The following is a 24411-nucleotide window of genomic DNA, read 5'->3' on the forward strand; positions in this document are numbered from 1 at the left end:
GAAGGACATTCTGGCTATTGAGGGAGTGCAGTGTAGGTTCACAACGTCAATTGCTAGAATGGTGGGACTATTATATGTTGAAAGATTGGAGTGACTGGGCTTATATACAGAGCTGAAAATGTGTTGCTGGAAAAGCGCAGCAGGTCAGGCAGCATCCAAGGAACAGGAGAATCGATGTTTCGGGCATAAGCCCTTCTTCAGTTATGGATGCTGCCTGACCTGCTGCGCTTTTCCAGCAACACATTTTCAGCTCTGATCTCCAGCATCTGCAGTCCTCACTTTCTCCTGGGCTTATATACACTTGAGTTTAGAAGGATTTGAGGGGATCTGATTGAGACATATAAAATTATTAAAGAATCAGACACTCTGGAGGCAGGAAGCAGATTTCTGCTAATGGGTGAGTCCAGAGCCAGAGGACACAGTTTAAAAATAAGGGGTAGGCCATTTCGAACAGAGTTGAGGAGAAACTTCTTCACCCAGACAGTGATGGATAAATGGAATGCTCTGCCCCAGAATGCTGTGAAGACCAAGTCTCTGGATAATTTCAAGAAAGAGATGGATAGAGCTCTTAAGGATTGTGGAATCAAGGGTTATGGGGATAAGGCAGGAACAGGATACTGATTGTGGATGACCATCAATGATCATAATGAATGGCGGTGCTGGCTCAAAGGGCCAAATGGCCTACTCCTACACGCATTGTCTATTGTCTATTGATATCATCATAGCACATCACCCATCCACGTCCTGTACAGTTCTGCACTAGTGCACAAGCACCTTTCATTGTATTGCTGCTGAAAGGACATTTTTTCAACAGGGAAATGCACATTTCTCATGGACTGGACCAGGCTGCATCTCAGGACTGTTTACTCACTGTCTTAGTGCTCACTCACCTTTTGCCGACTGTGATGCATGCAGACATCTCTGCCTTACCTTGCCTTTTGGCACTTTGCCTTCTCAGTCAGAGTCCAAGGGCTCACAGTACCACTGTCATGTCTTGCTGCTTTACACAAATGCCGCTTGTCTTAGTTATCAGCAATGATCTGTTAAGAGAGTGGCTGCATTGCATTACAGCATAGTGCTATGTCAACCTCACAGCAACAGCATGTGCTGGGGCCTACACGGAGTGTGTTTCAGCTTAGTGACTATGTCTCAGTCTTTTTAAAAATTAATTCATGGGTTGTGCATGTTGCTGGCTATGCCAGCATTTAGTGCCCATTACTAGTTGCCTTTGAGAGGATGATGGTGAACTGCCTTCTTGAACCACTGCAGTACATTTGGCATAAGTGTACATTATGCCATAAGGAAGACAGTTCCAGGATTTTAATCTAGTGACACTGATGGAGCCAAGGCTGTAATGAGGTCAGGAGCCCGCAGGGAACACAAACTGGACATCAGTGAGCAGGTTATTGCTGAGCAGGTGCTGCTTGATAGCATCATTGATAACACCATCCATCACTTAACTAAAAATCATGAGTAGACTGATGGGTGGTCATTGGCTGGGTTGGATTTGTTCTGCTTTTATGTATAGGACATATCTGAGCAACGTTTCAAATTGTCAGACAGAACCAATGTTGTAAATAGTGTTGGCTTGGGGAGCGGCAATTTCTGGAACATGTCTTCAGAACTATTGCTGGAATCTTGTCAGAGGCCATTCAAATTCCCACCATTTTTTCATATATTCAGAAGGTACAAAGGGGCAAATGTTTATTGCCCTTGACACCATGTCCTCCAGATGAGCAAAGGGCAATGTGTCACTGCAAGTTGGGGATGTCCTGAGTCAACATTGTAGAATTATGCACAAGTCTGATCATCATTCCACATCCTGAAAATTGGTGCTAGGTACCTGCAAAGCTGCTACACTACCTATATCCTTGAGAACTTTTGTTCCTGTTGCATTACAACGATTAGATATCTTACTAGAGACCAGGTCTATCCTCAGAGTTCAGCCATGTTCAGAGTTATGCAACTGCCTCACTGAGGCAGAGCACATATACAATGGGATACAATTTCAACTGGTAGAGGTCTGCTGAAGATAAAGTTCTGATGCTTGAATTGATCTGGAGAGTGCTCTGCATGGATGTGCCACAAAGTCCTAGAATATTATACTGGAGAAGACAAAAAGGGACTGTGATGGACTCCAAAGAATTGTAAGAGTGACAGGAATCATCTGAGGGGAGAAGATGATAACATTAAGCAGGAGGGAGAACATCATGGATTTCCAGTACTTCCTGAAATCATTCGGAAAGGATGGCAAGAAGACAATAGCTTTTGAGTGTCTGATTGGCATTCATTGCAACTCTTTAATTTCCAGAATTTGCTCCTTTCTTAGTAACTATAAAAGTACAAGGAATTGAAATGGGGGAAGACCATTTCGAGCCTGGCTCTGCCATTTAATAAGATCAAGGCTGCTCTGAAGCAGTTTATTAAAATTTGTTATTTTGGATGTAAACATGAGATATATTGTTATACTAAGCAGTACTTGAGTTTTAAAGAGCGATTTCATGTATACAACCTTAGAGTTCTTTTCAGTTAATATGCTTCAAAGATCTACTTCTAAATTTGTTGTAGTTCATCAAGTGTAAGTCATTAATAATGAGGTACACAGTTTAGATGTACTGGTATATGATTTAACCATTGACTTTCAGTGTAAACATTATTTGTGAATGGCATATTATTTTATCAATAAAGTCATATATGAAGATACAGATTCTCTTTGAGTCTATGTCCAATCTTGAAAGCTAATCATTAAAGGTAAAGACCGGGAAATTAGGTTTAATGTCACCCATGCTTACATGTGTAAAATGAATGAGTGAAGCTCTATTCTCAAAGCAGGACTGATGGAGCACTGAGTTATATGAAACTGTTAACCCATGGAGTTGGGTTAATAGTTACTAGGTTAAAGTCCACTCAACAAAATTTGTTTCTGCCATGAATGCAGCAGTCTTGTCAGCCAATCCAATAGTTCTTCTGTGTAATAGTTTTTTTTGCTTTGATCCTTTTTGTGGCACCAAAGGAGCATTCTCTTTCAGCACCACACTAAATCCATGAATGCTTTGTAGAAATAGCTTGCCCACTCTCTCCCCTGTCCAAATCAACTCGCTTCAACCCCAAACTTACATCCCAGGCTCACTTCATGAATGCCATCAATGTCCAAGCTAGTCAATTTTGACGTGTCTTGGGACTGCCAAACAACTTCTGAGGCCACAACCAGAGAGTCACTCTATTGTAGTCCTGCTTCCCCCATCCTTGGGAGGAAACAGCATGTGCTGCCCAAGGATTGTGTACTTAACAGCAGCACAATTCACTTTGTAAGCTTATATTTCAGGCATTTGCTTGACGGCTACTCATCATCATATGAGGCATAGACTACTTTCTAAATGGGGAATGTGTTTGGAAATTTGAAGCTCAAAAGAGACTGGTGATCCTCACTCAGGATTCCTTTGAAGTTAACATGCAGGTTCAGGTGGTGGTTAGGAAGGTAAATGTAATGTCAGCACTCATTTCAAGGGGGCTAGAATAAAAGAGCAGAGATGTACTGCTGAGGGCTGTATAAGGCTCTGATCAGACCGCATTTGGAATATTATGAGCAGTTTTAGGCTCCGTATCTAAGGAAAGATATGCTGACCTTGGACGGAATCGAGAGGGGGTTTACAAGAATGGTCCCAGGGATGAAGGACTTGTCATATGAGGGATGGTTGAGGACTCTGGCTCTATATTAAATGGAATTTAGAAGGATGAAGTGTGGTCTCATTGAAACTTACAGAATAGTGAGAGCTGGATAAAGTAGCAGTAGTGTGTAGGAACAACAAGATGAACAGCAGAAATTCACCAAAGATCTTCAGACAGCACTGTCAAAACCCACGACCACGTCTATCTAGAAGAACAATGGCAGCCGATTAATGGGAACACCATCATCTTCAAGTTCCCCTTCAAACAACTCACCATCTTGATTTGGAAATGTATTGCATTCTTTCACTGTCACCGGGTCAAAATCCTAGAATTCCCTCTCTGGTGGCATTTTGGGTCAGCCCACAGCAGGTTGATTGCAGCGGTTCAAGAAGTCAGCTCACCACCACCTTCTCAAGGGCAACTAGGGACAGGCAATAAAAATGATGGCTAGCCTGTGATGCCCACATCCCACAAATGAATTTTAAAAATATGTGCATGGAGAAGGTGTTTCCACTAGCGGGAGAGACTAGGACCAAGAGCACAATGTCAGAGATAAGGGATGACCCATTTGAACTGAGATGAGGAGAAAATTCTTTAACCAAACGGTGGTGAATCTATGGAAATTATGCTTCCGAGGGCTGTGGAGACCAAGTCAGTGAGGGTATTAAAGGTGTGTTCTTGATTGGTCAGGGGATCGAGATAATTGGTTGAGAAAATTGTTTTGAGTGGCCACAACTTTAGTTTAAACTTGATATAAATTTGGATATTTGAAGCAGTCTTGTATTTTAGGCATGTCTGAAACAAATCCTAATGTGAGAAGAGATTATTAAAATCTCTACCCAACAGAGCATTCAAACTGATGGAGCATTACGACAAAATGAGTACTAAGCAGTATGAATAGTAGATGTAAAACAGTAAATTTTGAGCCATTGGATACAGATGTACTTCACATAATCTATCCCTACACTGTACAAATTGAGAGATTTTAATTGTTCAAATCCATCAGAAAAAGAAATTTGCCATACTGCTGTGCTGTAAATCCTACTGGATTTCAAATGAAGGTTGTTAAATTCCTGTTTGGAATATTATAGGTCTGATTTTTCTCATAATTTCAATTCCTTTACTCCTTTTCTCCTCCTTTGTTTACATTATTCTTTTCCTCTATTGTCCATCATATTGACTGTGATAGTCATCAGCAGTAGGAATAAAAGAAGACACAGAGCAATGTTAATAGGCTGTCATTGTCACCCATTTTTACTTCATCACACAAAAACAAAATTACTTATCTTGCTTTTGCTCAGATTTTGATTTTCTTGCTATCTCTACATTCGCTTTACATTTCCTTTAATTCCTATCCACTTTCAGATCCTACCATTCATCACTATTTGCTTTCTCCAGGATTTTCTCCACTTGTTCTGCTTCCTTCTATTATCCCTGTCTCCTTGTCTTCAAGATTTTCTTCTTCTTTTCACTGTCTGCCTTACAATAACACAAGACAACTCAGTCCTTCATCCGGTATCGTTTTCTAAAGCCCTCAGTCAACCACTGACCTTGGTGAAGGTTAACACAGCAAGGTTTCAGAGTCATGTGGGCTTATTACGATTACTTGAATTGGGTGAGCAGCAGATCAAACAGGCTGCTGAGCAAGATTGGTTTTATGCTTAGGCAGGAATTGCTCTGGCACTGCTGTTTGATTTGCATATCAACCATAACCTCGAGAAAATTAATTATTCATGAGGAAAAGGACATTTACGCTACAACAGTCTTAATAAGCTATGTCAAATTTCTGTTAGAATTGGTCTCTAATTGGACAGCAGTTTTTTTTAAGCTTTGAGATATTTGCGTAGATTATATAGTGTATTTTTTTTTAAAACCAATTTAGGAAATAAAACAATTTCTGTGAGATTTTAGGATTAGGGTTGACTACTATTCTAAATGGTGTGCAGGAGCAGAGAGACCTGAGTATACATGTCCCTAAGGCAGTAAAGTATGCAGAAGAGGTAACAGGAGCAGTCAATAAAGCATAAAATATCATTAGGCATTTTTAGTAATGGCAAAGTTAAAAGATCTCTTAAACTCCACAACCACCTGAAGGAGCAGCGCTCCGAAAGCTAGTGCTTCCAATTAAACCTGTTGGACTTTAACCTGGTGTTGTCTGACTTTTAACTTTGTTCACCCCAGCCCAATACTGGCATCTCCAAATCTTAATAATGGCATGAAGTGTAAGAGCAAGGAGCTAATGCTGCACTTAGATCAGACACAAGTTAGACTTCAGCTGGAGTACTGTGAGCCATAATTTAGGAAGACCAAAAGACCTTTGGAACAAGTAGGAACAGGATTAGGTCATTCAGCCCTGTAAGCTTGCTTTGCCATTCAGTAGGATCATGGCCAATTCTGAAAGATATGAATTCATTACAGAAAGTACAAAAGAGGTTGACAAGAATGGTTCCAGTGATTATACTACATAATGAAGACAGACGGGAGAAATTGGGACTTTTTCCTTGGGAGCAGGGAGACGGCTCAGAGATTTGATAGAAGTTTTCAAAATCATGAGGGGTTTGGATTGAGTAGATAAAGAGAAATTGTTCCCACTCATAAAAGGACCAAGAATGATAGGGTACAGTTTTAAAGTAATTTGCAAAAGAAGCAAATGTGGTGAGAAAAAGCTTTCACACTTTCACTTTGAGTAATTAGCATCTGGGATGCACTGCCTGGAAACATGGTGGAGCCTGGTTCAGTCAAGGCATTCAGAGGGGCATGAGATGTTTATTTGAACAGAAACAGCGTGCAAGGTTATGGGTAAATTATAGTAAAATGGCACTGTATCATAGCGGTCATTCAGAGAGCTGGTGCAGAGCCAATGGCCAAATGGCCTCCTTCTGCACTGTAAACCTTTTACGGCTCTAGAGTCGTAAAGAGTCCGTATTTGAAATATGTCAATATGGCTGTTTTGCGACATTGGCGAGTCTTCACTGCATTTCCAACTTTTTTTTGGTTTTGTTTAGAGATTTTTGTAACCCCTGAACAGAATGGGCTCAACAGGAGCAGGAAACATGTTGGACATAGTGACATAATCAGGTGGGTGCTGAAATCTTGATTTCTCCATGGCAGGTTGACTTTACGGGATTGAAGCAGCATATATTTACATATGTACATACAAGTTAGGAGCAGGAGTGTCCCATTCAGTTTTTCAAGTCTGCTCTAACATGAATAAAATCATGGCTGATCTGATTAACCCACATTACTGACTACTCCCTAATAACCTTTCACTCTCTCACCTATCAAGAATCTACCACCTTTTGAGGAAGATAGTTCAAAGAGTCACAATTTGTTTTAAGAAAGAAATCTTCTCATCTCTGTCTTTAAATGGCTACCCCTTAGGTCTAGATTCTCCCTTAAGAGGAAACATCCTTTTGACATTCACTGTGTCAAGAATTTTCAGTATCTTATGTGTTTCAGTTAAGTTTCCTCATTATTTTAAATTCTAGCAGGCACAAACCTAGCCTGTCCAACCTTCAAAAGGCAACCCCACCTATTCTAAATATTAATCTAGTAAACCGTCTCTGAATTGCCTTCACCATACTTACATTTTTCCTTAAATAAGGAGAACAATACTGTTCACAGTACTTGGGATACTGTCTCATCAGTGCCCTGTATAATCGAAGCATAACCTCCCTACTTTTGTATTTAATTCCCTCTGTGATCAATGATAACATTATCTTTACATGCCTGATTACTTGCTGCTTCTGCTTATTAACCTTTTGTGAGTCATGCACCACAGTACTCAGATTCCTTTACATCACATCATGAATAATTTCACATTTCCCATGCTAAATATGCCACTTGCCAGATCTTTGCCCACTAACTTAATCATTGCAAGGAACCTAAGCGCCAGTGTCCTATCACCTGCGAACTATTGGATCCTCAGGATAGATGCTTACGTTTGTCAGTCTCCTCCTGGAGTAGGCTTCAAACCCACATCCCCTCATACCAAAAAAGACGAGGAGAGAATATCTCTGTTATGCACAATCATAGATGATGATGATTCCTGAGGACGATCTCTGACAGATGTCACATTCAGATTCTTATCCATCTTGACAAATCAATATGTGCCCATTCATCAATTCATTGACTCAGCTGTGAGTAACCCTGATCTGTCGCCTCACCATTGCATATACGGGAGGGCAACCAGAGACTGCATGATCAGCCATGTCCCACAGGGTGCAAGTTCACACTGTACCATACATACAAACATCCAGTAAGGACTAAATACAACAATACTGATGGCAGGAAATTAGATGTCCCCCTGTACTCTTCATGGCCATGACTGCCAAGCATGAGGCATACCAGGATAATATGCCCTCTGACTAAGCAAGTTTCAATAAATGAGCCTGATGCACACATGAATAAAGTGAAACAAATATAATGTGACACATTTCCAAATGGATAAGTGCACAATGATTGAAAATTGGTGCCCTCATAAAACCTTTCTCAAGAATGCTTGGAAATTAAAGGGGTCAATGCAGTAGCACACATGATTTGTAGATGGGGAGATATCTGAGTATTTAACACAATGATCCTCATCTTAGGTTATCTCAGGTTTCCTATGACAAATACATTTCTAACATTAACAATGCTTCCTGTTATAAGGAGATTTGTGTAGTTTTCAAACTTTAATCCATTTCATTGAAACCATAAAGTCCAAGCTGCGAATATGTAGTAGGCAAAATAAAATTCACTTTTATTCATGTAGTCATTGAGCTTTCCGAACTGTTTATTTTTCAGCAACATCGAACATGGCTGGAATCCAAATTTCTGCTTGCTCCTTAATGGAATCACATTTAACCAGATGGTATGAGAGCCAATGTTTATTTGTTCTACTGCAGCAGTAGTCTGAAACTGGGATTGTTCATTTTTTTTAAACAGTCCATTCAACAGTGGATTTCTCCTCAGTAAGGGCTCTTCGATGGTAGCCATACATTTGTTTCAAGTGGGAAATTATGGTAGTCAAGATCCAGTGGTGTGCAGGATCCTTAACATGATACCTTTTCTGTCAGGACATACCTTCGTTTAAACAGAATATTTCTGATTTCATGGTGATTTACCAGCTTAAATCTTCAGTCATAACCCAACCCACATTGGAGGTGTACCTTACTATGTATGCATTTGTGACTTTAATGACAGCCAACTCCAGGAATTGGCCTAGCAGCCAGCCTGGAGGTATGTAAACCCAGAATAAAAATTAATGACTGGCCCAATGTGAAGTGCTACACAGTAATTACACATGTCAATATTATAGACACTATTCTCCAGCAGTGCCTTGGGCTATGGAGCTTACTTGGTCAGAACAAAATACCAGCATAATTTAAAAGTTTACTGTAAAAGTTTTAAAGTAAAAAGTTATGCTTAGAAATGTGTCTGACATTATCTGCCAAAATAATCCTAAATAACACTGTTATTCGTTCTACTGTTACATCTGAGGTCAGAGCGTGAACAGTTTTCTTTTCTAGTTCCATTCCTTCACTGGTCACAACAAATTGTAAATTTAACAGATTGGTGATATAGCAAATTATTTAGGTCTTAGACTTGGTTTGGTTCAGTATTAAGGACTTGTCAGCCAAGTTTCATTTGCCAATAACAAATTAACTGGTTTATTACCAAAACCAAACTTGCCCTACCAAAGGTTCAACAATGGCATCTTCATCATGAAGGTACGCTACATCATGGCAATTATAATATGTCTGAATTTTACATCAGTTTGCAGAAGATGAACAATAGTATCTAAACTTAAATAAGGGCAATTATAAGGGTATGATATCAAAGCTAAAGTAAATTGGGTTAAGCAATAGATATGCAGTGGCAGACATTTAAGGGAATAGTTCATAATATACAGAATAGATAGATTCCAATGGGAAAGAAAAGTTTCAAGAGTGAGCGTACCACTTATGGTTTACTAAAAAGGTTAAAAGATAGCGTCAAACTTGAAGAAAAAGCATATAATTGTACAGAGATGGGTAGCAAGACAGAAGATGAGACAGATTATTTTAAAAATCAGCATCAAAGGAGAAGGAAAATCGATGTTTCGGGCATAAGCCCTTCTTCAGGAATTCCTGAAGAATTCTGATTCCTGAAGAAGGGTTTATGCCCAAAACGTCAATTCTCCTTCTCCTTTGATGCTGCCTGACCTGCTGCGCTTTTCCAGCAACACATTTTTAAGCTCTGATCCCCAGCATCTGCAGTCCTCACTTTCTCCTATTTTAAAAATCAGCAAAGATTTACTAAAAGATAAGTAAAGAGGGAAGAATTATTGCAATAAAAAAAGCTTGTTAGAAGTATAAAAACAAGTAGTAAGAGATTTTGTAGCTATTTAAAAAGGAAATGAGCTGACAAAGTGAACATTGATCTTATAGAAAGTGAGTCCACAGAATTAATAATTGAAAAGGAAGATGTGGCAGGTGAACTGAGCAGGTATTTTGCATCAGTCTTCATTATAGAAGATATAGGTAACATTGCAGAAATAGCTGTAAATCAGGAAATTGAAGGGAGAGAGGAAATAAATAAAACTGTAATCACCAATTGTTGGATCTGGAAGCTGACAATTCCAGATGAACATCATCCTAAGACCTTAACATAATGGCTAATGGGAGAGTTGACATATTGATTTCAATTTTCCAAAATTCCTTAGATTTAGGTAAGGTTGGGTTGGAATGGAAATTGGAAATGTAACTCCTGTATTCAAAAGGAAGAGAGATAGAAGGCAGAAAACTATAGGACAGTAAGCTTAACATCTGTTGTAGGGAAAAAAGTAGAAGCTATCAGAAAAGACATTATAGTTAGGTGCTTAGATATGTTGATGGTAAGAGTCAGAGTTAGCATGGTTTTGTGAAAGAGAAATCATGCTTCACCAGTTTATTGGAAGTATTGTATGTTATAGTTAAAGGGAAACATGTGGATTACTATACTTAGTTTTCCAGAAGACATTTGATAAGGTGCTACATCAAAGGTTATTGCAATGAAATAAATGCTCATTGATCAGAGGTAATATATAAGCATGGATAGAAAATTGATTGGCTAATAGGAAACAGACATCAAACATAATTGGCTCATTTTCTGGTTGGCAGGCTAAGAGTGGTATACCTCAGGGTAAGTTCTGGGGCCAATGACTTGGATGAAGCAATCGAACGTATAGTTGCTAAACTTGCAGATCATCCAATGACAAGAAAGAATATAATTTATGAAGAGGACAATTGGAGGATTCAAAGGAATGCAGATAGGTCAATGACTTGACAAAGTTCTGCCATACGGAGTCTGTGAATAGTTTTAAAACAGAGGTTGTTAGATTCTTGATAACCAAGGGAATGAAAGATTATCAGGAGTAGGCAGGAATATAGAGAAATCAGGTCAACCAGGATTTTTCATATAGCAGAAAAAACTTCAGCTGAAAGACCTACTCCTGTTCCTATTTTGGGTGTTTGTAAGATTATTGTCAACATTTGGATTATGTGAATATATATGTAGAAAAATGTGAAATTGTCCATTTCTATAAGCATTATACAAAAATGCACATTCTCTAAAAGGTGAGAGATTATAGACCTTTGTAATGCAGAGAGATCTGGGTGTTCTGGTACATGAATTGTGAAAAGTTAATGTGTAGGAGCAGCAAATAATGAGGAAAGCAAATAGAATGTTATTGTTTTTTATGAGGGATATTGAATGTAAAAGTAGGGACATTATGCTGTACTATACAGGGCCTAAGACCAGATCTGGAATATTGTGTGCAGCAGTGGTCTACTTATTTAAGGAAAGATGCAAATGATTTGGAAGTTATTCAGGGAAGGTTTTAAGTTAACAAAATAAAAGCTGAATACTGCAGCTCCCAAGTAGCTCAGACACTTTCATTTCAGCAGCTTTTGGAAGCTTCTGCTGACCAGACAGTAGGACAAAATACCCAGACACTGAGGTGCTCATGTAAGCTGGTATACCAGCATTCACATCCTATTGAGAGTGTTACACTGAACTGGGTCAGTCATGGAGCCAGAATATCTGATACATGCTGCTAAACAGAGTTTGAGTCTAGGGAAGTCAAAGGTAGTGTCACAAAGATGCTCTGAAAAATTCACTTCAGAGGTTTGATATCATTTCTTTGAGTCCTGGGAGAAGGTTGTCACAAATGGACACATCTGGTATAACCAAATAAAAATGTGAGGTCTTCTTCAAGTGCAATTTCAAGGCAGAAAAAAAATGAAATAAGAGGAAATCACAAGACAGCATCTTGTCTAGAACCCAATCATCTGTGCTATCCTGTTCCATTTACAGTAAAATCTTCCAGTGTAAACTGACCATAGCACTCACAGATATACAATACCCACCAGAACCTGACCAAGGCAATGAAAATGATCTTCTTCACTTCAAAAGACAAATGAGATTATAACTATCCTCTTACATAATCATTCAGTTCTATTTTTATTTTGTCTGAAAAATAACAGCAGAAATTATTGCTGAATAAAATGGAAAATATGTTAATAACAATGAAAAACAAATTTTTAACATTTCTATTTCTTCATATTTTCTTTCATCATTTTATTACATAAATTGATCTGGCATCCATATTTTCATTAGCTGAGGTGGAACTCACTTGAATTACTGCCAATACATCCTAATCCACAGGGGAAGAATGGTTGAGGACTGGTGCAAGAATGTGGTAGGTAGGCAGGCTGAGAGAGGTGGAAGATGAGTATAATTCATAATTGTTGCTTTTGCAATGTTATTGAACTTCTTCTGCAATGAATCTTGTTCCTTGAGGTGATGTTGGTGCCAGACATGCTGAAGTTAATCCTGGGTATTATAACGCTATCAAATGAAGTTGTCTTTTATACTGACAAAAACAGCATCTTACAGGTCACCAATTCTCTAATAAACATCCTCAGTTTTATCACATGTACTACAAAAGGTTCACCTCTTTATGTATCAATCAACTTAAATAGCAAGTGTGGTGCCTCAGGATAAGACAGAGGTTCCAGATGTGTCAAGTTGAATTATTCTTAGTTGATTCTTCAATGAGATGGCGCCCAGACTTCTTCCATCAGAATTGCAGCCAAACTCTATCAACATGAAAGCTTCTATTTAAAATATGTATGTAATTTATAAATTATTCTTCCACAAGCTGTGAGATCACAAGAAACACCAGCATTCATTACTCTTAACTGCCCTTGAGAATGTGCTACAGAGCTGCTTTCTTGAACTGCTGCAGACCATCTGATGCCATATATCTACAGTGCTGTTAAAAAAGGCTACAGGCCACTGACACTGAGAGTAAATAAATGCAAATAAATATATTTTCAAGTCAGGTTGGTGTGCGGCTTAGAGGGAAATTTGCAGGAGGTGGTGCTCCCATTTGCATGTTGCCCTTGTCCTTTTATGTGACAGAGGTCGCAAGTTTGAAAGTTTGTTGAAGGAAGCTTAATGAGTTGTTGCTGATGTATATCTTATAAAGTATATACTGTTTCTGTATATCAATCATGGAGAGCTTGAGTGTTTCAGATGGTAGATCAGTTACAAATCAAATAAGCTGCTTTGTCCTGGATTAAGCCAAGGTACTTGAGCATTGTTGGAGTTGTACTCAAGCAGGCAAATAGTGAACATCTGATCAAACTTCTGACCATCATCCCAAGTCTGAATGTCATCCAGGTCTTGGTGTGGATGGACATGGACTGCTTCAGCATCTGAAGAGACATGAATGGCATTGAACATTACACAATAATTGGCAAACATCCCCACTTCTGTCCTTATGATAGAAGGAAGGTCATTGTTGAAGCTGTGGAAAATGGTTAGACCTAGGATACTACCTTGAAGAACACTTGCAAAGATGCCCTTGGCCACAGACTATCTCCCTTGGAGCCAGGTATGACTCCAACCTTTGGATTCCCATTAACTTTAAATTTGCGAGAGTTACTTGAAACCACAGTCTAGTAGCTACACTAGAGTGGTTGAGTAGGGCCACAGCTAGTTCTTGAGCACAAGTCTTTAGCACTACCTCTGGGATGGTGTCAGCACCCATAGCCTTCGCTGTACCCAGTGCCTTCAGCAATTTAATACACAGTAGATGCAGCTTGGACTGCTCAGATTCTTCCATAAATCAAAATGGGGGTAGAGTCAATGAAGGCAAGATCAGGATAGTAAGGACTACACCTCTAGAGTCAGGCTGTAAAAGCACCACTGGCACAAATTAAAATCAGCCTCACTGTGTAATTTCATGGATGACTGGTTGAGCATTTTTAAAAGTTCTTAAAATATTTGTGAAACAAAATACCTTGCGAAAAACATAATCCACAGCAAAAACTGTACACTGCAATAGTAGACAGCAGTTTAATCAGTTGAGTCACGAGGCATTAACCAGGAAATTGTGGTCTGTCCTTTAGAAAGGCCCTTTGTGGCTTAATTCAGTTATTCAAACCTATTAAAATGTTGCAAATTTCATTTAGGAGTGGCGCAGGAAGGGCAACTAAGACGATCAGCCACTATGCCTGATTTATTTACATTACAATGCTTTACATTGGCTGTTGTCGACATCAAAACATGAAGATATCACTCCTTTCTGTTTGGAGTCAAATGCACCAGTTGTTATTGTCAATGGATGTCAAGATAAATCTTGATTCGGAGATGCCGGTGTTGGACTGGGGTGTACAAAGTTAAAAATCACAACACCAGGTTATAGTCCAACAGGTTTAATTGGAAGCACACTAGCTTTCGGAGCGACGCTCCTTCATCAGGTGATAGTGGAGGGCTCGATCGTAACACAGAATATATAGCAAAAATTTACAGTGTGATGTAACTGAAATTATACATTGAAGAATTGATTGTCTGTTAAGCCTTTCATCTGTTAGAATACAGTGATAGTTTCACTTCTTTCATGTGTAAATCACAAAACCCTTTTTTTTAAAAAGTTGCATTCTCGGGTTAGCTGTTAACAATGGTGATAGCTAGACAATGTCTAGCTATCACCATTGTTAACAGCTAACCCGAGAATGCAACTTTTAAAAAAAAAGGGTTTTGTGATTTACACATGAAAGAAGTGAAACTATCACTGTATTCTAATAGATGAAAGGCTTAACAGACAATCAATTCTTCAATGTATAATTTCAGTTACATCACACTGAAAATTTTTGCTATAAATTCTGTGTTACGATCGAGCCCTCCACAATCACCTGATGAAGGAGCGTCGCTCCGAAAGCTAGTGTGCTTCCAATTAAACCTGTTGGACTATAACCTGGTGTTGTGTGATTTTTAACAAGATAAATCTTAATAATCATGTAATTGTTCTACCAAATACCAGAGTCAGAAACTCTGAATGAAGCAACTCTCTGCAGTTGATAAAGATGACATACTGAATTACAGTTTAATAAAGTCAAGTATGACAAAAAAAAATGCACAGGCTTGAAAATGTACTCAAATGAAAGACGGCAAAAATAATAGTCAAAATATAAAACATAAAATCAATAGCATCATGATAAACAAGCTAAACAGAAACTTGCAACAGCAGAAATAAAGTTACATCAACTTTAAAGATTATTGTGAGGGTCTGGGTGAGATTTTGCCAAATTAATATCACCCATTTACCTTTGAAATTCAAATATTGCAACAGATAAAGGATGCTTACCTCTTGTGGACAATAGTTTTGGGGACCATTTTAAGGAGCTGTGAAAATTTTGATTTGAATGGACAAATGGATGCATAATTGCCTAATTTGCCTGATTGTCTGAAATGCTGCTAGATTTAAGCATTAATTAAACATTTACCAGACAAAGTGAGACACAGTGCGGTCATTAAAATTGTATTATTTAAGGAAATACTGACAACTGTTTTAAAAGGATTGTTATCAAAGTACCATTTCTACCTTCCTAGTACTGCACTCAGCTGTTCTCACACTTGATATAAAATGTAATCTTTAGCACCACAGGCGTGAACTAATGTAACTTCATCCCACGTGATTCCTATCTCAGCTGTTTAAACATCAAAGCTGTAAATTTGAAAATGTATTTTTACTTCATGATGATTATTACCAGAAACTTCACATGTTTTAACCAAGTTTCTTTAAATTAGCTAATGATGTTCCTGCACTGTGACCAGGAGGAAAATCTGTTCAGTTTTGAACCAGTCTAACTGATCTTTCAGATAGCACATCTTTGTTCTGAATATTCAGAAATCTGTTATTTCCTGTTATTTCTGTGTCTCATGATGTAGAGATACTGGGGGTAAAGTACACAGCTCCAAAAATCAGATGCTGAGAATACAGTACATGATTAATATATGTGTGCAATTTGCAATGCAGACAGCAAATCAACTTTTGTGCTGCCTATTCATTTGAATGATTGCTGCCTGTAGCCAGTAATAGCCACATTTTTCATTGGTGGGACATATCAGCAGGAGGCCAATAGTGTAAGTGGTTAGCACCATTTAAGCAGCATCAAGAGGTGGAGAAGTTCAACATTTCAGGTATAACCCTTCTTTGGGTCTGGATATGGGGTAAGGGGAGCTACAGATAAAGTATGGGGTGGGAAGAGTGGCAGAATGATGAGGTTGTGATAGGTGACAAGTAGTGACACGTAGTGGGTTTGACCTGGTTGGTCGATGGGAGGGATGAATCCAGTTGGTAGCTAGAAGGAAAGGTCACCTGACGAAAGAGCAGCATTCTGAAAGCTTGTACTTTCAAATAACCCTGTTGGACTATAACCCAGTATCATGTGATTTTTAACTTTGTCCTCCAACCTAGACTACTGCATCCCGTACTCCCAATGTGGTCTTCTCTACATCAGTAAGACCAATTGTAGACTAACTGACCATTTTGCTGAGCATCTTCAATGGGCCTGAAATGGCCAATCTGACCTGCTGGTGACTACTCATTTTAATTGCCCCCCCCCACTCCCTTTCCGACATGTCCATCCTCAGCCTATTCCATTGCCACAGTGAATCAGACCACAAATTGGAGGAACAACACCTCATCTTCCACCTGGGAAGCCTACAGCCTCATGGACTTAAGATTAAGCAAATTTTAAATAACCTTTCTGCCCATCCCCTGACTCCCTTTCCAGCCCCGCCTTCTCCCTTCCATTCCTTCTGCTGACCCTTCCTTCCAACTGCCAACCGGATTCATCCCTCTCATCAACCAACCAAGTTATACCCAGTACCGTGCTTACCTATCACTACCTCACTGTTCTGCAGCTCTCCCCCCCCAACACTCCCCCCTCCCCTTTAACTATAGCGCTCCCTACCCCCACATCCAGTCCTGAAGAAGGGTTATACCTGAAATGTTGACTTCGCCACCTCCTGCTTGGCTTGCTGCGTTCTTCCAGCCCCCTGTTTGTCTACTTTTGGATTCCAGCATCTGCAGGTTTTTTTTGGCTTTAAGACCGTTTAAAGCTAGCCTGCACCTTTTAAAGGCAAGGTGGCTGCAGCAGGTTCCCCACCTCTTCCTCCGCACAATTGATGACTGCATTGGCACCACCTCGTGCTCCCGCGAGGAGGTTGAGCAATTCATCAACTTCACCAACACATTCCACCCTCACCTTAAATTTACCTGGACCATCTCTGACACCTCCCTCCCCTTCCTGGACCTCTCCATCTCCAGTAGTGACAACCGACTTGACACTGACATTTTTTACAAACCCACCAACTCCCACAGCTACCTGGATTACACCTCTTCCCACCCTATCTCTTGCAAAAATGCCATCCCGTATTCCCAATTCCTCCGCCTCCGCCGTATCTGCTCCCAGGAGGACCAGTTCCACCATAGAACACACCAGATGGCCTCCTTCTTTAGAGACCGCAATTTCCCTTCCCACGTGGTTAAAAATGCCCTCCAACGCATCTCATCCACATCCCGCACCTCCGCCCTCAGACCCCACCCCTCCAACCATAACAAGGACAGAACGCCCCTGGTGCTCACCTTCCACTCTACAAACCTCCGCATAAACCAAATCATCCGCCGACATTTCCGCCACCTCCAAAAAGACCCCACCACCAGGGATATATTTCCCTCCCCACCCCTTTCCGCCTTCCGCAAAGACCATTCCCTCCGTGACTACCTGGTCAGGTCCACACCCCCCTACGACCCACACTTCCATCCTGGCACTTTCCCCTGCCACCGCAAGAACTGTAAAACCTGTGCCCACACTTCCTCCCTCACCTCTATCCAAGGCCCTAAAGGAGCCTTCCACATCCATCAAAGTTTTACCTGCACATCCACTAATATCATTTATTGTATCCGTTGCTCCCGATGCGGTCTCCTCTACATTGGGGAGACTGGGCGCCTCCTAGCAGAGCGCTTTAGGGAACATCTCCGGGACACCCGCACCAATCAACCAAACCGCCCCGTGGCCCAACATTTCAACTCCCCATCCCTCTCTGCCGAGGACATGGAGGTCCTGGGCCTCCTTCACCGCCGCTCCCTCACCACCAGACGCCTGGAGGAAGAACGGCTCATCTTCCGCCTCGGAACACTTCAACCCCAGGGCTGGACTTCAACAGCTTCCTCATTTCCTCTTCCCCCACCTCATCAAACTTCCAGCTCAGCACTGTCCCCTTGACTTGTCCGGACTTGTCCGACCTGCCTAGCTCCTTTTCCACCTATCCACTCCACCCTCTCCTCCATGACCTATCACCATCTCCTCCCCCACTCACCCATTGTACTCTATGCTACTCTCTCCCCACCCCCACCCTCCTCTAGCTTATCTCTCCACGCTTCAGGCTCTCTGCCTTTATTCCTGATGAAGGGCTTTTGCCCGAAACGTCGATTTCGCTGCTCGTTGGATGCTGCCTGAATTGCTGTGCTCTTCCAGCACCACTGATCCAGAATCTGGTTTCCAGCATCTGCAGTTATTGTTTTTACCTCGTTGATTTTAACTCGCAGAGATTCTGTTCTGTGAATGAGTGAGGAATGATACAACATAGACAAACATAACTCCATGGTTTTCAGAGACTACATTAAAGGCTGCATATGAAAATTGAGAGAGGTATTCTGCACCTCTATTAGAGATGAAGGCCCACCAAAACAGTCCAAAAGCAATGAGATAATATCGTCATGGAGCCCAATGCCAAAGTACAAGCAATCTGAAGAATTACAAAAGGAATTCAGTGACCTCTTGCAAGTAGCCAATCAATGAATCTATTTTCAAATGCTATGTTATAAATGCACCACTGAACTCCTCAATTCAGCACGGGACCATCAGTTAGCTATTAGCCATCTCAATTATTTAGGCTTCATAACTGACATTCACCTCACCTTCACAAACTCAGCATTGCTGCAAGTCTCACACTCTCATTTCATAGACTGCTATTTATTCAACCATGAGGTGTATCAGCCAAACAGATTGCACAGCACTCACTCACACATTTCCTTCTCTATTTAGCTGATCATGATGGCACACGACCAGAAGCAGCAGGAGTTATGCAGAGGGCTGCAGGTGCACTTGCAATCCCAGTCCCTGTGGAGGAGAAACTGCTGGCCATTGCTAAGAACACAATTCTGAGCCGAGAGCTGGCGTTGGTGCTAAAACAATCAAAGATGGCCACATCCTCATTCCCAATACTTCACTGGGTTTCTGAATTCTCTATCATCTCACACTCTGTTCTGATTTACAAGCAGCAGATAGTGCACACCGCACACATTCCCTCCCTTTTCACACTACTTGGTTGCATTTCTCAGTTCAAATGTCCAAGCAGTCTGAACCAGCTGGAAGAATATTAAAAAGACAGTGATGAGGAAGATCCAGCACCATCACTTGATTTCACACTCACAGCTACTAGCTTAGATGCTGCACTGTATCCACCTTAAAAGCAGCTTCAAGATGGAATCTGTATACAAGTACATTCCAGTTGAGAGTGTGGTGCTGGAAAAGAACAGCAGGTCAGGCAGCATCAGAGGAGCAGGAGAATCGAACATCGAACCTCCTGCTCCTCAGATGCTGCCTGACCTGCTTTGCTTTTCCAGCACCATCCTCTCGACTCTGATCTCCAGCACCTGCAGACCTCATTTCCTCCTACAAGTACCTTCCAGTCAAGGCTGGGAGAAAGGTTACATTGGTGTCAACTTTCCAGATTATTTGGTCACATTAAGGTTCCCTTGCAGATGATTCAGGTGAGAACTGAGAGAAGAAATTTGATCAATATTCACATCAGAATCTTTGGTGCATTGGCAAGCTTGCTCGAATCTCTGTCGCCAGTACTAAGCAGCCTGGAGGAATGCAACACCAAAACAGCAGAGGGGTTTGCACCAGTCTTGGAACCCATCCTTTCTTAAATGATAATGGTTTGCCAAATCTATTTAGACATTTGGGGAACCAACCCTGATGCAGCATGTTGCAGGCTAATGCACAAATTCCATTACAGTCACCCAATGTCTGAGTTCCATGGATTACAAGAGAGATATTCCATAGGGCACACAGTTTCAAGGCTTCCAGCACCACATTTTCAGGACTACTAAGGTCTAGAGGAGTTACGATGGCATCAAAGAAAAGAAACCTACTCTCTCCTGTTTTCACAAAGACAGTATTCATGTTCCCACCTTTGCACTCTACTGCTCTCCCCAAGAACTGCTCCAGTTAAAATTACCAGCCATCCTTCAGCAATGCTGTAGCCACTGTGTTAATACTACATACAACTGTAAAACAGGCAAAGGTATTTATTTAGACAGTTAACAAAGGAAAGCACATGGATTGTTTGTCTTTTGTTTGTAATAAATGGTAGGATTTTGTTCATAAATTTGCTTTGAAATGTTTATTTTGTCTTGGCATTCTGACCATGTGGACATGTGATGGCCAATGAGAGAGGGCAGGAGAAGTGTGAAATTTTTGGTAAATGGAGAATTGGGAGATTTCTTGCTACTACTGATCTCCAATGAATTCATGGACAACCCAGCCAGAAAGTGGATGCCTAGTTTGCCACCACTTTTCCAGTTTCTCCTGTAGCTGGTCCTGATCTGCTGAATATATATATATATATATATATATATATATCAGACAGCAAAGTCGGTTTCCTCAGGAGGACAAAACTACATAAGATGCGCAGGTCACAACAAATCAGGCCATCCACTTTACTGAAGACAGAGTGCTCTATCGGAGTATATGGACAGTGTAGACATTGTTTAAGAACCATGGTTGTTTTCTTTATCATATTTCATACGGCACTTTATACAAGCTGCTCAAGTGTGCTCTTTACTCTGCAGTCAGGAGTGACCTGGTTTGCAATGAGAACATGTCAGCAAGTAGACATTCTTCAGTCTGCCATGGTGGCTGAAATGCAGCTGGCACAATGCAAAACAATGGCATCAGGACTGCTCGATAGAGGCAATGGATTTGTTTGATTCTCTGTAATGGTCACACTCCAGTTGGATATTGACAGAATGGCATCTCTTTCAGTTCTGCTATGGGTGCAGCTGACATGTGGCACTTCCATAGTGATATATGTGCAGTCAATTGCAGCGTTGTAGACTGTAGAAGTTTCATAAAGCCATGTGCTTCCTCCAGTTGATTATGTTACAAATGCAAAATCATGTAAAATGGTTATGTTTTGAATTGGCTATATTAATTTGAGGTAAAGTGAAACATGTGACTTTCTGTGAGTGCTTGCCAGCAATAAGCTGATATGAACTGATGGCCATGAGGGCTGGGGGCTAAGTCAAGCCTTATTGATATGCAGGTACCAGCTTTCACTGCTGAACCTGAAGGTACCAGCATTTGATCTGGAATTGTGTAAATGTATAAACATTCATACTCCTCTCTCTCTCTGGGGGTGGGGGGGGGGAAAGGAAGTGGAGGAGGGGAGAGGAAGGGGGGGGGGAAGAGGAAGGGGGGAAGAGAGTAAGGGGGGAGAAAGAGAGGAAGAGGGGGAGAGGGGGAGAGGGAGAGGGATTCAAAGAAAGAACAGCCTCTGTTAACAATTATGAAAAGCAAGCAGTTCCACCAAGCAGAGTGGAGACTCTGCTTGGTGGAGATTGATCCTGTGGTGATGTAAGGACACTGGAATGGCAGGGGGAAAGAGGCCTTGCCCAAACTTCAGCACTCCAGTGTGAGAGGTTGTCCCTGGCTCGCAGCAGCTGAAGTGGTGTGCAGCTGGGCTGTCAAAATGACGTAAGTGGTGTGAATGTTTGAGGGTCCTGGCAATGACAAGGCCTTCCACCTTCTAGCCACACCATTCCCTGAGATAGGCACCAAGCAATAAACAGGGCAAAAAGGACAAAAGATGAAAAGTCAGTGTAAGCTAATGCAGATGGGGCACTAAGAATCCAATTTGACGAAAAAAAGGGAAAAATTCCTTACAATTCTGTGGAGAGGCCGTGTGACATATAAACGTGACATGGGGTTTTACAGTTGTTAGAAAGAGAAGAGGAGATATTATTCTTTTAATTTATTATATTATTCAACTACTAAGTGATATTTGGTGAATCAATTTTACATAGACAGTAAAATCCTGCTCTGCGATCATTTCACTCAGCCTCACGGAACTGTTTAATAAGCAAACGGTTTCTAATTCTGGCAAGAGAGACTGAAACGTAGTTGGCTGTGATTGAATCAAAATCCTCAGTGACCTGCTTTACATAACGTCGTGAGACATTGCAAATATCTCCAGCTCCATTTTGGAAGGACCAAATATATTTTAAAAATCACTTCTTGGATACATTCCTTGCTCTGCTCAGAGATTACAGTTGTCATTGCAGAAGGTGCCAGATTTCATTGAGCACATTCTTTCTGAAACATGGGTGTCTCACAACTTGTTCCTCACCGACGGTCAGGTAAGAAAGTTGCTATGTGAGTTCTCTAGACAGGTATAGCTCCTGCTGAGATCCCCACTCCTCTATCTTCCAGCAATGTGTTCTGCTCTTTATGACATCTGTTCATTCTTCAAGTCCATCTGTATTTCAAGGGGAATGCTTATTAATGCAGCCAGGGATAGGAGCAAATAGTTTTTGTAAGAGACTTGGAATCAGTGAAGGATCCCTCAGTATGTGCCACATAACTCCCTCCAAAGCTTTTGCAACTTGAAACTACTGAAGAAAGCACAACAATCTCTAGAATTAGAGAAAAGAAGGTTTAGGGGTGACTTGATTGAGGTGTACAAGATGATTAGGGGGTTAGATAGGGTTGACAGTGTGAACCTTTTCCCGCGTATGGAGTCGGGTATTACAAGGGGGCATAGCTTTAAATTAAGGGGGGGTAGATATAGGACTGAAGTTAGGGGTAGGTTCTTCACTCAGCGAGTCGTAAGTTCATGGAATGCCCTGCCAGTAGCAGTGGTGGACTCTCCCTCTTTATGGGCATTTAAGCGGGCATTGGATAGGTATATGGAGGATAGTGGGTTAGTATAGGTTAGGTGGGCTCGGATCGGCGCAACATCGAGGGCCAAAGGGCCTGTATTGCGCTGTATTCTTCTATGTCTATGTCTAATTGTAGCAATAACCAGAAGAAATCAACCAATAACTAATTGCTCAAAAGCAAACTGAAACTGACTCTACAGTCTACCTCAGCCATGCCAACCACATTTTCCCAAAGCTAAACTAGTCTCACTTTCCTGCATTTGGCCAATATCCCTCTAAACCTTTCCTACCCATGTAACGGTAAAAAGTTTTTCAAATGTTGTAACTACCACTTCCTCTAGCAGTTCATTCAACATATGAACCACCCTCTGTGTGAAAATGTTATTCCTTTTAAATCTTTCTCGCCTCACTTTAAAAATATGCCTTCTAGTTTTGTACTCCTCTACCCTAGGGAAAAGACCTTTGCTATTCACCTTATCCTGCCCCTCATGACTTTATAGACCTCTTTAAGGTTACCCCTTACATGCTCCAGCCTCTCCCAAAAACCTAAGCCCTCCAGTCCTGGCAACATCCTCCCTTGTAAATCTTTTCTGAACACTCTCCTATTTAGTAATATCCTTCCTATACCAGAGCAACCAGAACAGCATACAATACTCCAAAGCGGCTTCAACAACATCCTGTACAACCTCTACATGACATCCCAACTCCTAAACTCAATGGTCTGAGCAATGAAGGTAAGTGTGCTAACTGCCTTCTTAACCACCCTGATCATGTGGAATGCAGCTTTCAAAAAACTATGTACCTGAACCCCAAGAGTTCAACAACACTAACCAGAGCCCAACTATTAACTGTATAAGTCCTGCTCTTGTTCACTTTTCCAAAATGCAACATCTTGCATTTATCCAAATTAAACTCCATCTGCCACTCCTCACCCATTGGCCCAATTGATCAAGATCCTTTTGAAATCTTAGATAATCTTCTTCACTGTCAATTATACCACAATTGCAGTGTCATCTGCAAACTAACTAACCATGTCTTCGAAGTTCTCATCTAAATTGTGTATATAAATGACAAGCAAAAGTGGACCCAGCACCAATCCCTGCAGAACACCACTGGTCGCAGGCCTCCAGTCCAAAATCCAACCCTCCACCACCACCCTCTGTCTCCTATCGTCAAGCCAATTTTGTATCAAATTGACAAGCTCTCCTTGAATCCCACGTGATGTAACTTTCCTAACCTGTCTACCATGCAAAACCTTGTCAAAGGTTTTACTAAAGTCCATGTAGACAACATCTACTGCTTTTCTCAATCTTTTTTGTTATGTCCTCAAAAAGCTCAATCACGTTTGAGAGACACAATTTCCCATACTCAAAGCCACGCTGACTATCCCTAATCAGTCCTTGCCTTTCCAAATATACTTAATTCCTACCTTTCAG

The 24411-nt window shown here is 40.9% G+C and overlaps 1 protein-coding gene across 2 annotated transcripts in view; it reads left to right on the forward strand.

Annotated features, from left to right (window-relative positions):
• The window catches only part of begain (brain enriched guanylate kinase associated), a 203044-nt gene that overhangs the window by 69770 nt on the left and 108863 nt on the right, over positions 1 to 24411 (forward strand). Inside the window, exons 2-3 of one of the 2 annotated variants that reach the window (XM_087989772.1) lie at positions 6675 to 6747; positions 8455 to 8521. The exons of the other annotated variant lie outside the window; for it this stretch is intronic. Of the exons in view, the coding sequence (XP_087845898.1) occupies positions 8466 to 8521 (56 nt within the window). The 5' untranslated portion in view covers positions 6675 to 6747; positions 8455 to 8465. The remainder of the gene's footprint in view (positions 1 to 6674; positions 6748 to 8454; positions 8522 to 24411) is intronic. 2 annotated transcript variants of the gene reach the window in all.

The sequence above is a fragment of the Chiloscyllium plagiosum genome, unplaced genomic scaffold (assembly GCF_037043375.1).
Source record: "Chiloscyllium plagiosum isolate Xiang-an unplaced genomic scaffold, Cpla_swu_hap1 HiC_scaffold_8, whole genome shotgun sequence".
In the NCBI taxonomy this organism is placed as follows: Eukaryota; Metazoa; Chordata; class Chondrichthyes; order Orectolobiformes; family Hemiscylliidae; genus Chiloscyllium; species Chiloscyllium plagiosum.